The 12,302-nt window shown below is 38.4% G+C and overlaps 1 protein-coding gene across 1 annotated transcript in view; it reads right to left on the bottom strand.

Annotated features, from left to right (window-relative positions):
* The window catches only part of PCNX2 (pecanex 2), a gene marked incomplete at its 3' end in the record, with an annotated part of 149,319 nt that overhangs the window by 58,746 nt on the left and 78,271 nt on the right, over positions 1 to 12,302 (bottom strand). Inside the window, exon 21 of the mRNA XM_082276849.1 lies at positions 9,981 to 10,158. Within this exon, the coding sequence (XP_082132975.1) occupies positions 9,981 to 10,158 (178 nt within the window). The remainder of the gene's footprint in view (positions 1 to 9,980; positions 10,159 to 12,302) is intronic.

The following is a 12,302-nucleotide window of genomic DNA, read 5'->3' on the forward strand; positions in this document are numbered from 1 at the left end:
GTGCTGTTGTTTCTTTCAACACTTGCCTCTCAGCTAACACTTCCACAAGACAGGCAAAGGAGCTCATTTCCATTCACAAGAACATGAGGCAAGAACACTTTAGTGATCCTCTCTTGGTTTTTTAAAGCCTTATGACACCGCACTTAAAAGCCTGGAAATGTGTGATTTTCAAGCTACTGCTTTCATTAAGAGTTGTCAAGTGCCTCTATTACCTCTTAAATCCCTGCTTCCAGGGCATGTTCTGCAAAACGCCTTCAGGGTAATATGCCATTAGCATTTTACATCTCTAACTATAATTGCTAAAGGTGATGTCATCTAGCAACTACAACACTGAGATTTAGGAAAGGAGGACTTGGCTTTACATTTTCTCTTTTTCATTTTGCTAGAACCATCTGAAAAACTATTTCTCCTTTACAGTTTTATCCAATTTGCAATATGCTTTCTCCTGTATCTGAGAGGGAACTCACAGAGCTTTTCTCACAGAAAGAAACTGAAGCTGCTAAAAACTGCCTTTATAAATAGGGGAGGCTGATTCTCAGAAACAGCTATTCTCTTATTTCAACTACAACCACCTGCATTTCAGCCTTCAGAAATCTGAAGACATAAGCTAAAGAGAAAAACCTTCATCTTTTTTAAATTGTCAGAAACAATACAGAATGAATTAGAAAGAGAGAAAAGGCAAAGCCCATCTGGAGCTGAATCTGGTGAGGAAAGTAAAAGGCAACAGAAAGGACTTCTACAGGTGTATTGACAGCAACACACAGACTGGAAAAAAAATCACATGGACCAGCTGATGAATGGGGCAGGGGACCTGGTGACAAAGGGCAGGGGGAAGGTGAAAGTACTCAATGCCTTCTTTGCCTCTGTCTTTACTGGTAACCCTTCAAGTCACAGGCCCCTGAGACCTGTGAGGGAGCCTGGAGAAATTGAGACACCCTACATAGCAAAGGATTAGTTAAGGGCATATTAAATAAAACCAGAAAAAAACCACTTCCATGGCACCTGGATGGGACACCTCAGCCCTTCTGTGATTCTGTGAAACACACGAATTATCCCCAGTAGAGTTTTGTTTGAATGAGGGTAACAACTTGCTCCTGAGGGTGTGAGGTATAACAGTGCTAGATACAAAGAGGGAACCTTCCCATCTAAAGTGAAGGTGAAAAAAAATAGTCTCTGCTGAATTTTAACCCTTTTTTTATAACCATTTCCTTAAACATGTATAAAATACTTTTATTTAAGACTTCTGCATCCCAATTTAGAATGATTTATAAAAGAATATTTGTATTAAGCCTTATTAGATCTTCAATGTTTTCTACAGCTCAACATACGTTGAACTGTATATATATATATACAGTTTATATATTATTCATATATAATATATATGATATACGTTTATATATTATTCATAATATATAATTATATATTATTTAGGGGGCATAAAAGTTCTAATATTCCTAGATATCTTTACTCATGTGACAGTTTTACCCAGTGAACAGTTTTTAAAGTCTTTGATAAAGGCTTTAAATTATCAGCATGTTCAGTGATGTTAAACCAGCACATTCCCACTACTGTCAAGTGAACGTACAGAACATGCATCCGTCTTTAATGTTTATTTTATGTGAACACACATTTTATCTTAATCATCCATAAGTCTTCTATGAGTTCTGAAGCCTCTACAGACTTCTGGCACACCAGTGAGTAATAAACAAAGCAAAGGCAAAGACTTATCTTTCCAGGATTTTCTTTAAATCTGGTTATTCTTACTTAACCAAAATTAAGTACCATTACAAACTAGAAGTTTATGGAAATTAGTTAACACACATGAAAAAATAAAAGATTTGTGGAGTCTGAAACATCACTAAAATGGTATCTCCTTTCCTCAGTTTGGTAGATTTCAATAAACTAGGCAGAGATTAACACCTAAATTTAAATTGCAGACTATGCAATGCTCTCAGCTTTTGGTGGCCCTTCTACATGTTTAGCATCAGTTGAGACTCTGTGTGGGCAGACTTCTTGGCAACTCTGGGACTAAATAATGCATAAACATTAACATTTTCTTGCTAAGTTTGAATTTTTCTATGTTTTAAAAAAACTGTATATACATACACATAGGTTTTAAACAAAAATAACTGCCATATATATAGCTATATGCTCTACATGCAACACAAAATTGAGATCAAACAAGTTAAGTGCAGAAAGAAATTATTTCCCAATTTTAACAGGTACCTCTTTCGATCCTGAGAACTTGAGATGACTTGAACTGAGACTCTGAGAGGAATATTTACTTTTTCATGTCAAGCTAATTCTGATCAATTGGTAACTCCAGTTTTCAGAATTAAATTCTAATACCTATTGGTACATTTTTACTTTCTTTTTGGTATGTCAATATAATAAGTATGTGTTTAAGGATATGAAATTAAACTTGGTGGAATAATTTTACTCTTGTTCATGGCTTTGCTTTGCAAATCATTGACTTTTGGGGTTTTATTTAATACCATTTAAAATAAACTTCACCTATGAAATCCTGCAAAACAAGATTTACTGGAAATACTAAAGGTTGTTAATGTTTATGTCTTAAGTCATTGTGACATTCTAGTGGTGTATTTGGACAGCTGTGTTTGAACCTACAACAAATACCTTCCAGGATGTCTTTATCTGTATACGCTTACAGACACTTGAAGCCTTTATACTGTGGGCTTCAAAATCATTGTCTAATACAATACATACAAGAGGATCAAAATATAATCAGTCCAAGTCTCTGATATCAAACCTTGGGGGAAAGAATATATTCCTCACACAGCATTCAGCATCTAGCACTGACACTGTACAAGACAGGCATGTTTTAAGCAGTTTGAGTAGCAAGCCTTGAAAGCCTTACAATTGAAGTTAAATGTTAACCAGATGTATGATAAGGATTATGACAATGAGATGATGCCAAAACCTGACAGAGCCCTGAATCTTCTCATGGAAGATGCTGCTTCTTCCTACACTGTCAGCTGATAGCAAGAGCCCAGGGAAGGAACCTGTGACTCTAAAAAAACAGACTCACGTACATCCCAAGGTGGACAAAAAGGACAAGATCAGAGCTCATCAGCTTGATATGCAGAGGGCCAGACAAGCAAAATAAATCAGTGAAGCTGGGAGTGCACTCATCAGCTGCACTGATTCAGGCCTTTTCAGCAAAGCTTTCATAGGCATGGCTTCTGCCAACACTGTATCTTCCAAGAAATTTCCTTTTCTAAAGGATTGGGCCCATGCAAACCTCATGTAGTTGAGCAAAGCCAAGTGAAAGGTCCTACACCTGGGTTGGGGCAATCCCAGTCACAAACACAGGCAGCTCAGAGAATGGATAGAGAGTAGCCCTGAGGAGAAGGACTTGGAGATGTTGGTGGGTGAGAGGCTGGACATGACCCAGCAATGTGCACTCACAACCCAGAAAGCCAAACGTGTCCTGGGCTGCATCCAAAGCAGCGTGGGCAGGGAGGGGATTCTGCCCCTCTGCTCTGCTCTGGTGAGGCCCCATCTGGAACACTGCATCCAGCTCTGGGGTCCCCAGACCAAGAAAGATAGGAACCTGTTAAGAGTGAGTCCAGAGAATGGCAAAGAAGACGGTCAGAGGAATGGAGTGCCTCTTCTATGAAGAGAGAGCTGGGCTGAGAGAGTTGGGGTTGTTCAGCCTGGTGAAGAAAAGGCTCCAGGGAGATTTTAAAGCAGCCTTCCAGTAACAAAAGGAGACCTACAAGAGAGCTGGAAAGAGGGGCTTTTTATAGGGGCATGAAGTGATAGGAGAAGGGGGAATAGTTTTTAACTAAAAGAGATTTAGATAAAGTATTGGGAAGAAATTCTTCACTAGAAGGGTGATGAGGCACTGGAACAGGCTGCCCAGAGAAGCTGTGGATGCCCTGTCCCTGGAAGTGCTCAAGGCCAGGTTGGATGGGGCTTTGAGCAACCTGATCTGGTGAAAGGTGTCCTTGCCCATGGTAGGAGAGTTGGAACTAGATGATGTTTTAAGTGCCTTCCAGCCCAAGCCATACTATCATTCTGTGGTAAAAGTGGACATAAGAAAAACCACAAAGTTGTGCACTGAAGTAGTCCAGGTTTCCCTTTCAGTTCCTGCATCAACACAGCCCGAACAGGCCTCTATCAGCAGGAATGCACATCAACACAGTCCTCGGAGCATAGTGAGCCATACCGACCCAGGGAGTGGGTGTACATCTCCCTGCACCCCCATGTGCACTAGCCCCATTCTAGACAAAATAAGAAAACACCAAAACAAAGAGAGAAAATGTAATTCGGGAATAGTGTAAGGAATGAAGTGTGACAAAGAGGTCAGTGACAGAAGGCTGAATGAAAAATCAATTAAACCATTCCTCCAATATTAAAAGGAAACATGAACTGTACAGTGCCCAAGAGAGTTAAGGAGTCTATGGAAAATACCACTGGGATTATCCTGTCAAATATCAGATGTAGCCTTGGGTATTTTACTCAGCAGAAAGTGTCTTAAAAGGGTTTATATGCCAAATATCAAAAGCTGAGGAAACAGCTGTGAGCCAAGAGGCTGCAGATGATTAAGACATTGGATTTCTGTATGCACAAATGGCAAGGAACAGATTAAAATATGAATTAACAACTTAGTGCCAGAAGATTTAAGGTGAAACATCAAATTTAGAGAAGGATGAAAAATCAGAAGAGGAAAGAAAAAAAGAGTGAGGCTTTTGACTTATAAATAGCACCTAAATCAATGGGACATGCCAACTAACCAAGAGTTTTATTGCCACAAAGGCAATAAAAAGATCCAATAGGTTAATTACTTGACTTCAGCAAAGCACCAAGAAGGTCAATGCACTTGGCAGCGCTTTCGCATAAAATGAAGGAAAACAAGATGACACACATAATTTCTTTCCTGTCCAAGGGATTGTGTTGTGGATGTTGAAAGTTAAGCCTGATCAGCACAGGTCTGCCAGGTTGCTCCAAACTGGCTGCCTTAGCTGGATCTACTTTGACAGGGATCATCTTTCATCAACATGTGGTCTTGGATACTATGGCAGAAAGAAGTATACAGAAAGAGAAAAATTCTTATAAAAATGTGGATTCCTTATTAGCTGGAAAATGTATTCTGGGAAAGAAGAAAAAATATCAAACAGGGAAATTGTATACTTAAGTGAGCTCAGCAGGAGTAAGAGTACTTAGGCAAATAAATTCAGTGTTAATGAAAGCAAATTTAACAAGCTCTGCTTCTTTGATTATTTTGCCTTATGCATGAAGACAAATTCAGAACCCTCAGAAGACTTGATGATAAGAAAATACAAGGTGATTTCATATTTTTGTATTGCTAATTAGTTCATCCACACACACAAATTAAGAGGCCATTAAACTACCTGACAGTAACATATAAGAGACAAGAAGCTGTAGTCCTATACATTAGAAGGTTAATGGCACTGGGTCTTATCATTCCCATTCAGATCCATGTACTAGATGAGTGTGTAAGCTAGGGGTGCCTCACTCTTTAGGGCTTAAAGGAAGCTGCACAGATTTGTCAAAAGTCCATATTCCAAAGTTCAGGTGTAACTTCTCAGTGGTGCAGAAGAGATGAAAGAGTTGCTGGTAAGAGCCAGTTTAGCAGCATGTTCCCAGGAGTGAAGAGACTGGCAAGAACCTCCCACTAGGCTTTTGTAGTAGCCAAGAGCATACTACCACCAGGAGCATCCACTGCCACACTACCCAGTTTTTTTGCTGTCTTTGCTCCTTCAGCTCAACATCAGCTCTACTTGAGATTCCAAAAGCAGATCAGGGAGATACTATGACTCCTTTCCACCAGCAAAATTTAGAGGATGCCTGTGGCACTGGATGAAATGGAAAACCACATTTCTAACAGAGCACAGCAAAAGAGCTGGGGACAAGTCTTGCCCTGAGCATCCTTGCTAACATTCAGCCAGTTCCAAACTGGTATCCCCGCTGTTTGAATGATTTGCATTCGCTTCTCCTTCACACTTCAAATACTGGTTCCTTCTTGAACAGCTACTCCAGACATCCTTCAAAAGCATCTCACACATCTGCCAAGGAAGACAGTGCTGGGTACATTACTGCTTTACTTTCTGTTTGTTTTTATCACACTGAAGAAAAATGGACTGGATGAGCTATAACATCATTTAACCATCCATATGCTCTTCCTCTCATAGCTTTTGCATGTGTTAGAGTTTTTCCTCAGTTAAATATTATGTCAGTAAACAGCAAAAGGATGGAAGAAAGGCCCATCTTTTCATCAGTTCCGAATAGTTTATTCAAATCATTTAATATTTCCACATTTTTTTTTACCCTGTTACATGAAAGACTCTCAGAATTTTTCCTAGTGTTAAAAGTCTAGGAAGAAATCTCCTATGTTCTATTACATATTCCATCTTTGCTATGCCTATGAAGAATATATTCTCAGTTTTTTGTGGGTTTCCATTTTCACTTAATGTGAACATTCTTATTAACCTTTGCACTGACATTACCTCCTAAGACATCCAGGGAGAACAACTGGCTCATTTGAAAAGTTTACATGGAGTCATGTAGACCAAGACTGTCTCGATTAACTGGTTTGACTTCCTGCAGAATGTACATCAAAGCATGACACCCACACATTTTGAATGAGCAATCACATACTTTTTAGAAGGCCATTCAGCTCTGATTTAAAGATTATAGACAACAGGAGTTTTGGACAGAAGAATCCCAGGTCGTAGTCAATGACACAACCTGGGCTCACTACATTAAAAGTCTTAGTTTAAGAAAGATGGAGAAGTCCTGTTTCACTTGAATTGAAAGTTGCAACCATTCTCAAAAACAAGTAAAACCTTTCCTAAATGTTTATCTTGCTTCCTTCCCAAGGCAATTTGAAATCCAAAATAGTACACTCTGCATATGCCTAACCAACATTTAGTGCTTTCACATTCTGTGAATTGTCAAAATGTAAACAGCTAATCATTTTTTAAAAAGAACTGAATTAACTGTGCCACATTAGTAAGTCCTATGATATTAAAAAGACAGAAAATCCAAAGTGGCAAAAAAAATTCTCAGGAATAGAACTAAATAGACTCTCTTGTTCTCTCTGTTGCCTCAGTGTGGGTGTTTTGGCTAACAGAGATGAAAATCTGTGAGCAACAATTTGGACTTCCATGTCCCAGCTTGCTCAGGGAGCAGTATGCTCATTTGGAGCTTCTGATTTGACTAAATGACATTAAATCAACAGCACAAGGGGAAAACAAGGGAAGCACAACCACTGAGATATTCAGAAATACTCTACCAAACATGATTAGCAAAGTTTTATTCCACATAATCTGCTTCAAGAGTGACTAGTGCACAAGTGAATGTCTGTTCAATTTAGATTCTTTCTTCCCCAGTGCCTGGCAGAAGAAAAAAATATTACCACTGTGCTTTGAAAGCATGCAAAGCTTTTTGTGGGGTAACCTTGTTTAAAAATTGCCATCACTATAACTAAGACACAGCACTTCTAGAGTTCCCTAATGGAGAGGGTAAACTGACATTTTCAATGTGCAAACAGAAATCAGTCATGGCTGTGTAATAAACTCAGCATAGCTAAAGGTCACAGTAATAGACAGTATTTCAGATTTTCTTTTTATTTAAAAAAAATTGCAAACATAAAAATGACTGAAATACAGACAGAGTCTGTGAAGACTCATAAAGCTTTTAGGAGCAAAGGTGGATGCAGCTTGCTTAGGGCCTATACTATGAAATAAACACACATCATCTTTATCCTCAAGTGATCACATCCTTTGCTAAGTTCCACAATGCTGAGCTAATTAAAGCTCAAACGTTAATTGGGGTAAAGAAAACTTATGCCCTTTATGATTTGAAATTAAAAGGAATTTAATTGCTATCATCTGCAATGCTACTTTTCATATTGGTTCTAATGATCATTGTGAAACTGCACGTGCTTTTGTAATATAAATAATTCAACCATTTGACTTAGAATTTTCAAATGGAACAAGGAGCAATTCCACTTGCTGAACTAATGACCTGCAAAATTTCAGATATTGTTAGATATGAAGATTGAAGATTAATGCTAAAACTAAAGTTTCAAAACATGTCTGCAGTACAGCTTTCACTCTAGTAAGCAGTAGTTTTTTTAGCAAACATCTCTGCTTAATTTAATAAGCATCCTTCGTTATCTTACTTTCATTGCTAACACTAGGCTTTCTACTGTGAACAGTAGCTTCAATCTACCCAAGTAACATTGTAAAAAATCCTGTTGAAAAGACTTTATATCTCTTTCTTACAAAAACATGTAATAATTCTCAGCAGTATTTTGTGATATGCTCATGAGGTAAACATTTTTAAAATAATTAACAAATAGTGAAACTTTCAATTCTGGCATGCTAATTTTTTGATCCTGTAAAGAGGTTTTTAGAGAATGAGTTTTAGGACTAAGTAAACCATCATTCAGACATGGGACTTCCACTGATGCACATCAGTGATACACTTCTCTGGAGACAGAAATTCACCCCTTTCTCTAGGGAACATGACAATGAAACAAATACTGAAAACTGGCATAATGCTAGCAAACTCTGCATCACTTTCACTGGTTATCTTTCAGTCCAAGCTAAGAAGCTTAAAAAATTACTCTAGTCCTGTTTTAGGATCACAGAGCATGGTGGAGGGGGATCTTGCTAAAAAGCAGAACTTTGTATCATCTCTTCTACTCCTTTTCTTCTGCCCTTCCTCTCCAGCCCTTGCCTTCTCACCCCAGCAGAGAGAGAGCAGAACAACAGGTCTGAGGATGAAGGCTTGAAGCAGGTGAAGCTTCTGCTGGAGTGCAGTCCAAGAGCTCAGCAAAAGGAGTGAGCTCATTACCTCACCAAGTTGTGATTCCTCATTTCTCATCCTCCCTTACAGCAGCACAGAAATAAACCAGAAAAAGCATTTAATTTCTCCTTCATTCTTTCCCTGAATGACTGGGCACTCCCAATGTAACACCAATGAACTGGGCCTTTCTGTAAGAAGCCTGAAACTTCCAGGTGGGCATGGACAGCAGTATGAGCTGATGGCCCTTGTGTAGAAGGGCTAAGTATCTCCACAGCACATGCAGCAATCAACATGGAACCATGTCTTTCTTCTCTCAGAAACTAAGTGATGCTAGCTGGGTCATACTCACACATACAGTAGGAATATTTTAGAAAAAGAAACCAAGCAAAGAAACCTGAGCAAAAAAAAAAAAACCCAAACAAAACGAAGAACAACAAAGCCAAACACCTCACCAGTTACCCCTGGATCAATACTTTCAAATCTTCAGTACTTTCCCACGTTTTCTCGAGGTATCAGTTAAGTCTAATTATTTCAGTGAAACAGCTTAGATTCCAAATAAAGACAGGGTCTGACCTGACTGATTCAAAAAGGGGTCGGTAGTTTTTAAATAAACTCAACTGGAGCACACTTCAAGAGTTAACAATAAGAGAGAGGAAGGAGCTCTGAGGTTAAGGTTAAGGGCAGCATCACAAGGGTAACAGACTGAAAATAGGAAAAGAAAAATGTTAAGGCTGACATTAGGAAAACATTTATTATTATGAGGGTGATTAGATAATGGAATAATTTCCCAAAGGAAGTTGTTGAGTCAACCACTAGAGGCATTCAAAGGAAACCGAGATAAAAACACCAGGTGATTGATCTAGAGGGCAGTCCTGCACTAATGACCCAGGAGGCTCTTTCAAACTAATTGAGGATTCTCCTCTTGAAAACAACAATTCTGAAATTTATATAGCAACACGTGAACAAAAAGTAGATGAAAAACACTGCACAAAGCCAGAAAAAACACTTAATCAAAGCCTTTTTTTTTTCATTTTAACAGATTTTTTCCTCTATAGTACCAACAATCTGAGTCTACATAAGCATTCATTACTTCTAAAAAGTCCCAACACATATTGATCAGCCAAGTGACACTGAGAAGATAAATTTTTCAAAGAAATTACAGGAGCTCTAAAACTTGCCTTATGAAATACAATGGACATCATGAAGAAATCCAGCAAGAAATTTTCTGAAATGTCTCTGTAGTCAAATCGGAAGAAGATCACAGTAAAGCTCAAAGTAACAAACTGATTAATAGGATTACAGAATGAGGAGCGAAGGAGTTTCATTCCAGCAACTGTTATAAGGATAATGTCACAGCTGTAAAAAAAGCAGAGAGAAAAACCTAATCAAGTCATAAGGCATTAAATTAAGAAGCTCTTAAATACAAATATCCGTACCAGATGTATTTTAGATTGTTATGCATATCTAAATCTACATATCTTATTTATTAAAAGTATATAGAAGTAATAGCAGAAATCATCACATTTATTTTACTTATGTGCAATTTTGTATTTTCCCCTTATCATTATCACACATTCATAAGATGTAAAAAAGAATGAACTCTGTACTAAAAATAGTAATGACTACTAAAACCCAAGAATCTAGACCAGACATTTTTACATCCCTCTTAAAATAAAATTTCAGTCTGGGAAATATCTTGGCATTTTCATCAATACATTACTGTAATTTGAAAAAAAAAAATCTTAAACGCCTTTTTTTTTTTTTTTAATTACAAGAAATTTCACTTGATGGCACAATTTATAATTTTACTTGTAATTTCATTACACACTGCCAAAATTCTGGATAGATGTGAAGTGTTTGAAATTCCTACCATTGTTCTTGATCAGAAAGTTGACTATTCTATATAGTAATTCATCAGATGAAAAGAAATTGTGTTGTGCCTATGTCTTCTAAAATGTGGGGACTTCAGTGCATAATGAGTGAGAAAGTAGGCCAGGTATTTGCAAAATGCATTGAAGGTTCTCCTTCATCCTGCTGCTAACCAGGAGAATACCTGCTGCCATGACTGACACGTGGCAGGCTAGAAAGCTCTCAACAGGTTTTCACCATCCTAGCAAGATTCCTATTTTCCAGGTTGATTTTCTTTTATGTGGCATTTATTCATTACTGTGTATCTCCTGTAATGCAGATGCAACTTTATTTGAGTGCTGGTCATTCCAAAGGATCGGCAGGGCATTACTGTTGGAATGAAATGCCAAGCTGACCTTATTTTCCACTTTGTTGAAGCTGTTCTTTTCAATGTGCCCCACATTTCTGAATGGAAAACCTAATGACTAAGCTAAATAGATTCTGAAGCCACTAGAAGCCATCCCAGTGCATCCTATATGAACCAGTTGTATAACTCGCTCTTCAGAAAGAAGAAAATTCTTGCAACATGGAGAAATTTTCACAGGGAAACTTACAGATTATAGAACAAAAGGAAGACTTTTTTGTCACTGTGCCTGTTACCATGATGAAACTTTCACCAAAAAATGACACTTTATAAAATAATGCATTCAGAGGCAACAGAAAATAATTTGCTCATTATTCCTTCTTCTTTAAAAATACTGCCACACAAGATGCTACTCCTGGGGCCTTAACTCCTGGGAAAAGATGTAAGGGGGTGTGAGAAGGGGGGCTGATTTCCAATGCCTCTGTGGCTGGTAACAGGGGCAGGCACTGTCAGCATGGGTCCTGTTAATAACCAGCACATCAGGGTCTGGAAAGCTCAAGCAAACTCCTGACTACAAAGGAGCTGTTCTGCCTCCTCAAGAAGCAAACTGCTTCAGTCCTTTAAATCACAAAGCAAGATGAAGCTTCTTTAAAAAATGAATTCAATCTGAGGAAAACTCCGACATGAAATCACACAAAATGTACCACCTCAGACACTTTCAGACACATAGTGGGAGAGTGACTTCCCTTCCCTACAGCATGATGCAGTCTGATCCTTGGGTGGTCAATAACTAAGGAATGTTCCAGCAACAGAAAACAGGTTGCATTAAAGTATGCATTAAAGCACAGCAAGTACAACCCTCAGTAACACTGTATATGGAAGTAGCAAGGAGAATCCAGGATCCCTCATGGGCTTACAGAGTTAAGAAAGAGGTAGGATCTGAAGATGAATGCTTTGTGTGTGGCATTTGGATGGCAGCTGCAGGGAGAATGTATTAAAGAGGAGAGCAAGAGGAAAAGGAATACTGGGAGTTTCATAGATAGACCAGAGTTACAAGGAAAAGGGGGAAACAGGTTTTACACAGGTGATCACACAGACACAAGGGGGATGGGGAAGGAAAGGACTGCTGTGGTATTCCCCCACAGGCCAAACAATCAGAGGCAGACAAATGTAATTACTTTCTTTTATCTCAAGACTTCTGGGGGTCTGACTCATTTCTTCTGAACTCTTGAGGGAAGTGATACTTGAAAGTGCAACCTAGCTTGGAGGAATGACTATGTAAAAATAG

This window comes from Coloeus monedula (assembly GCF_965178545.1).
Source record: "Coloeus monedula genome assembly, chromosome: 2".
NCBI lineage: Eukaryota > Metazoa > Chordata > Aves > Passeriformes > Corvidae > Coloeus > Coloeus monedula.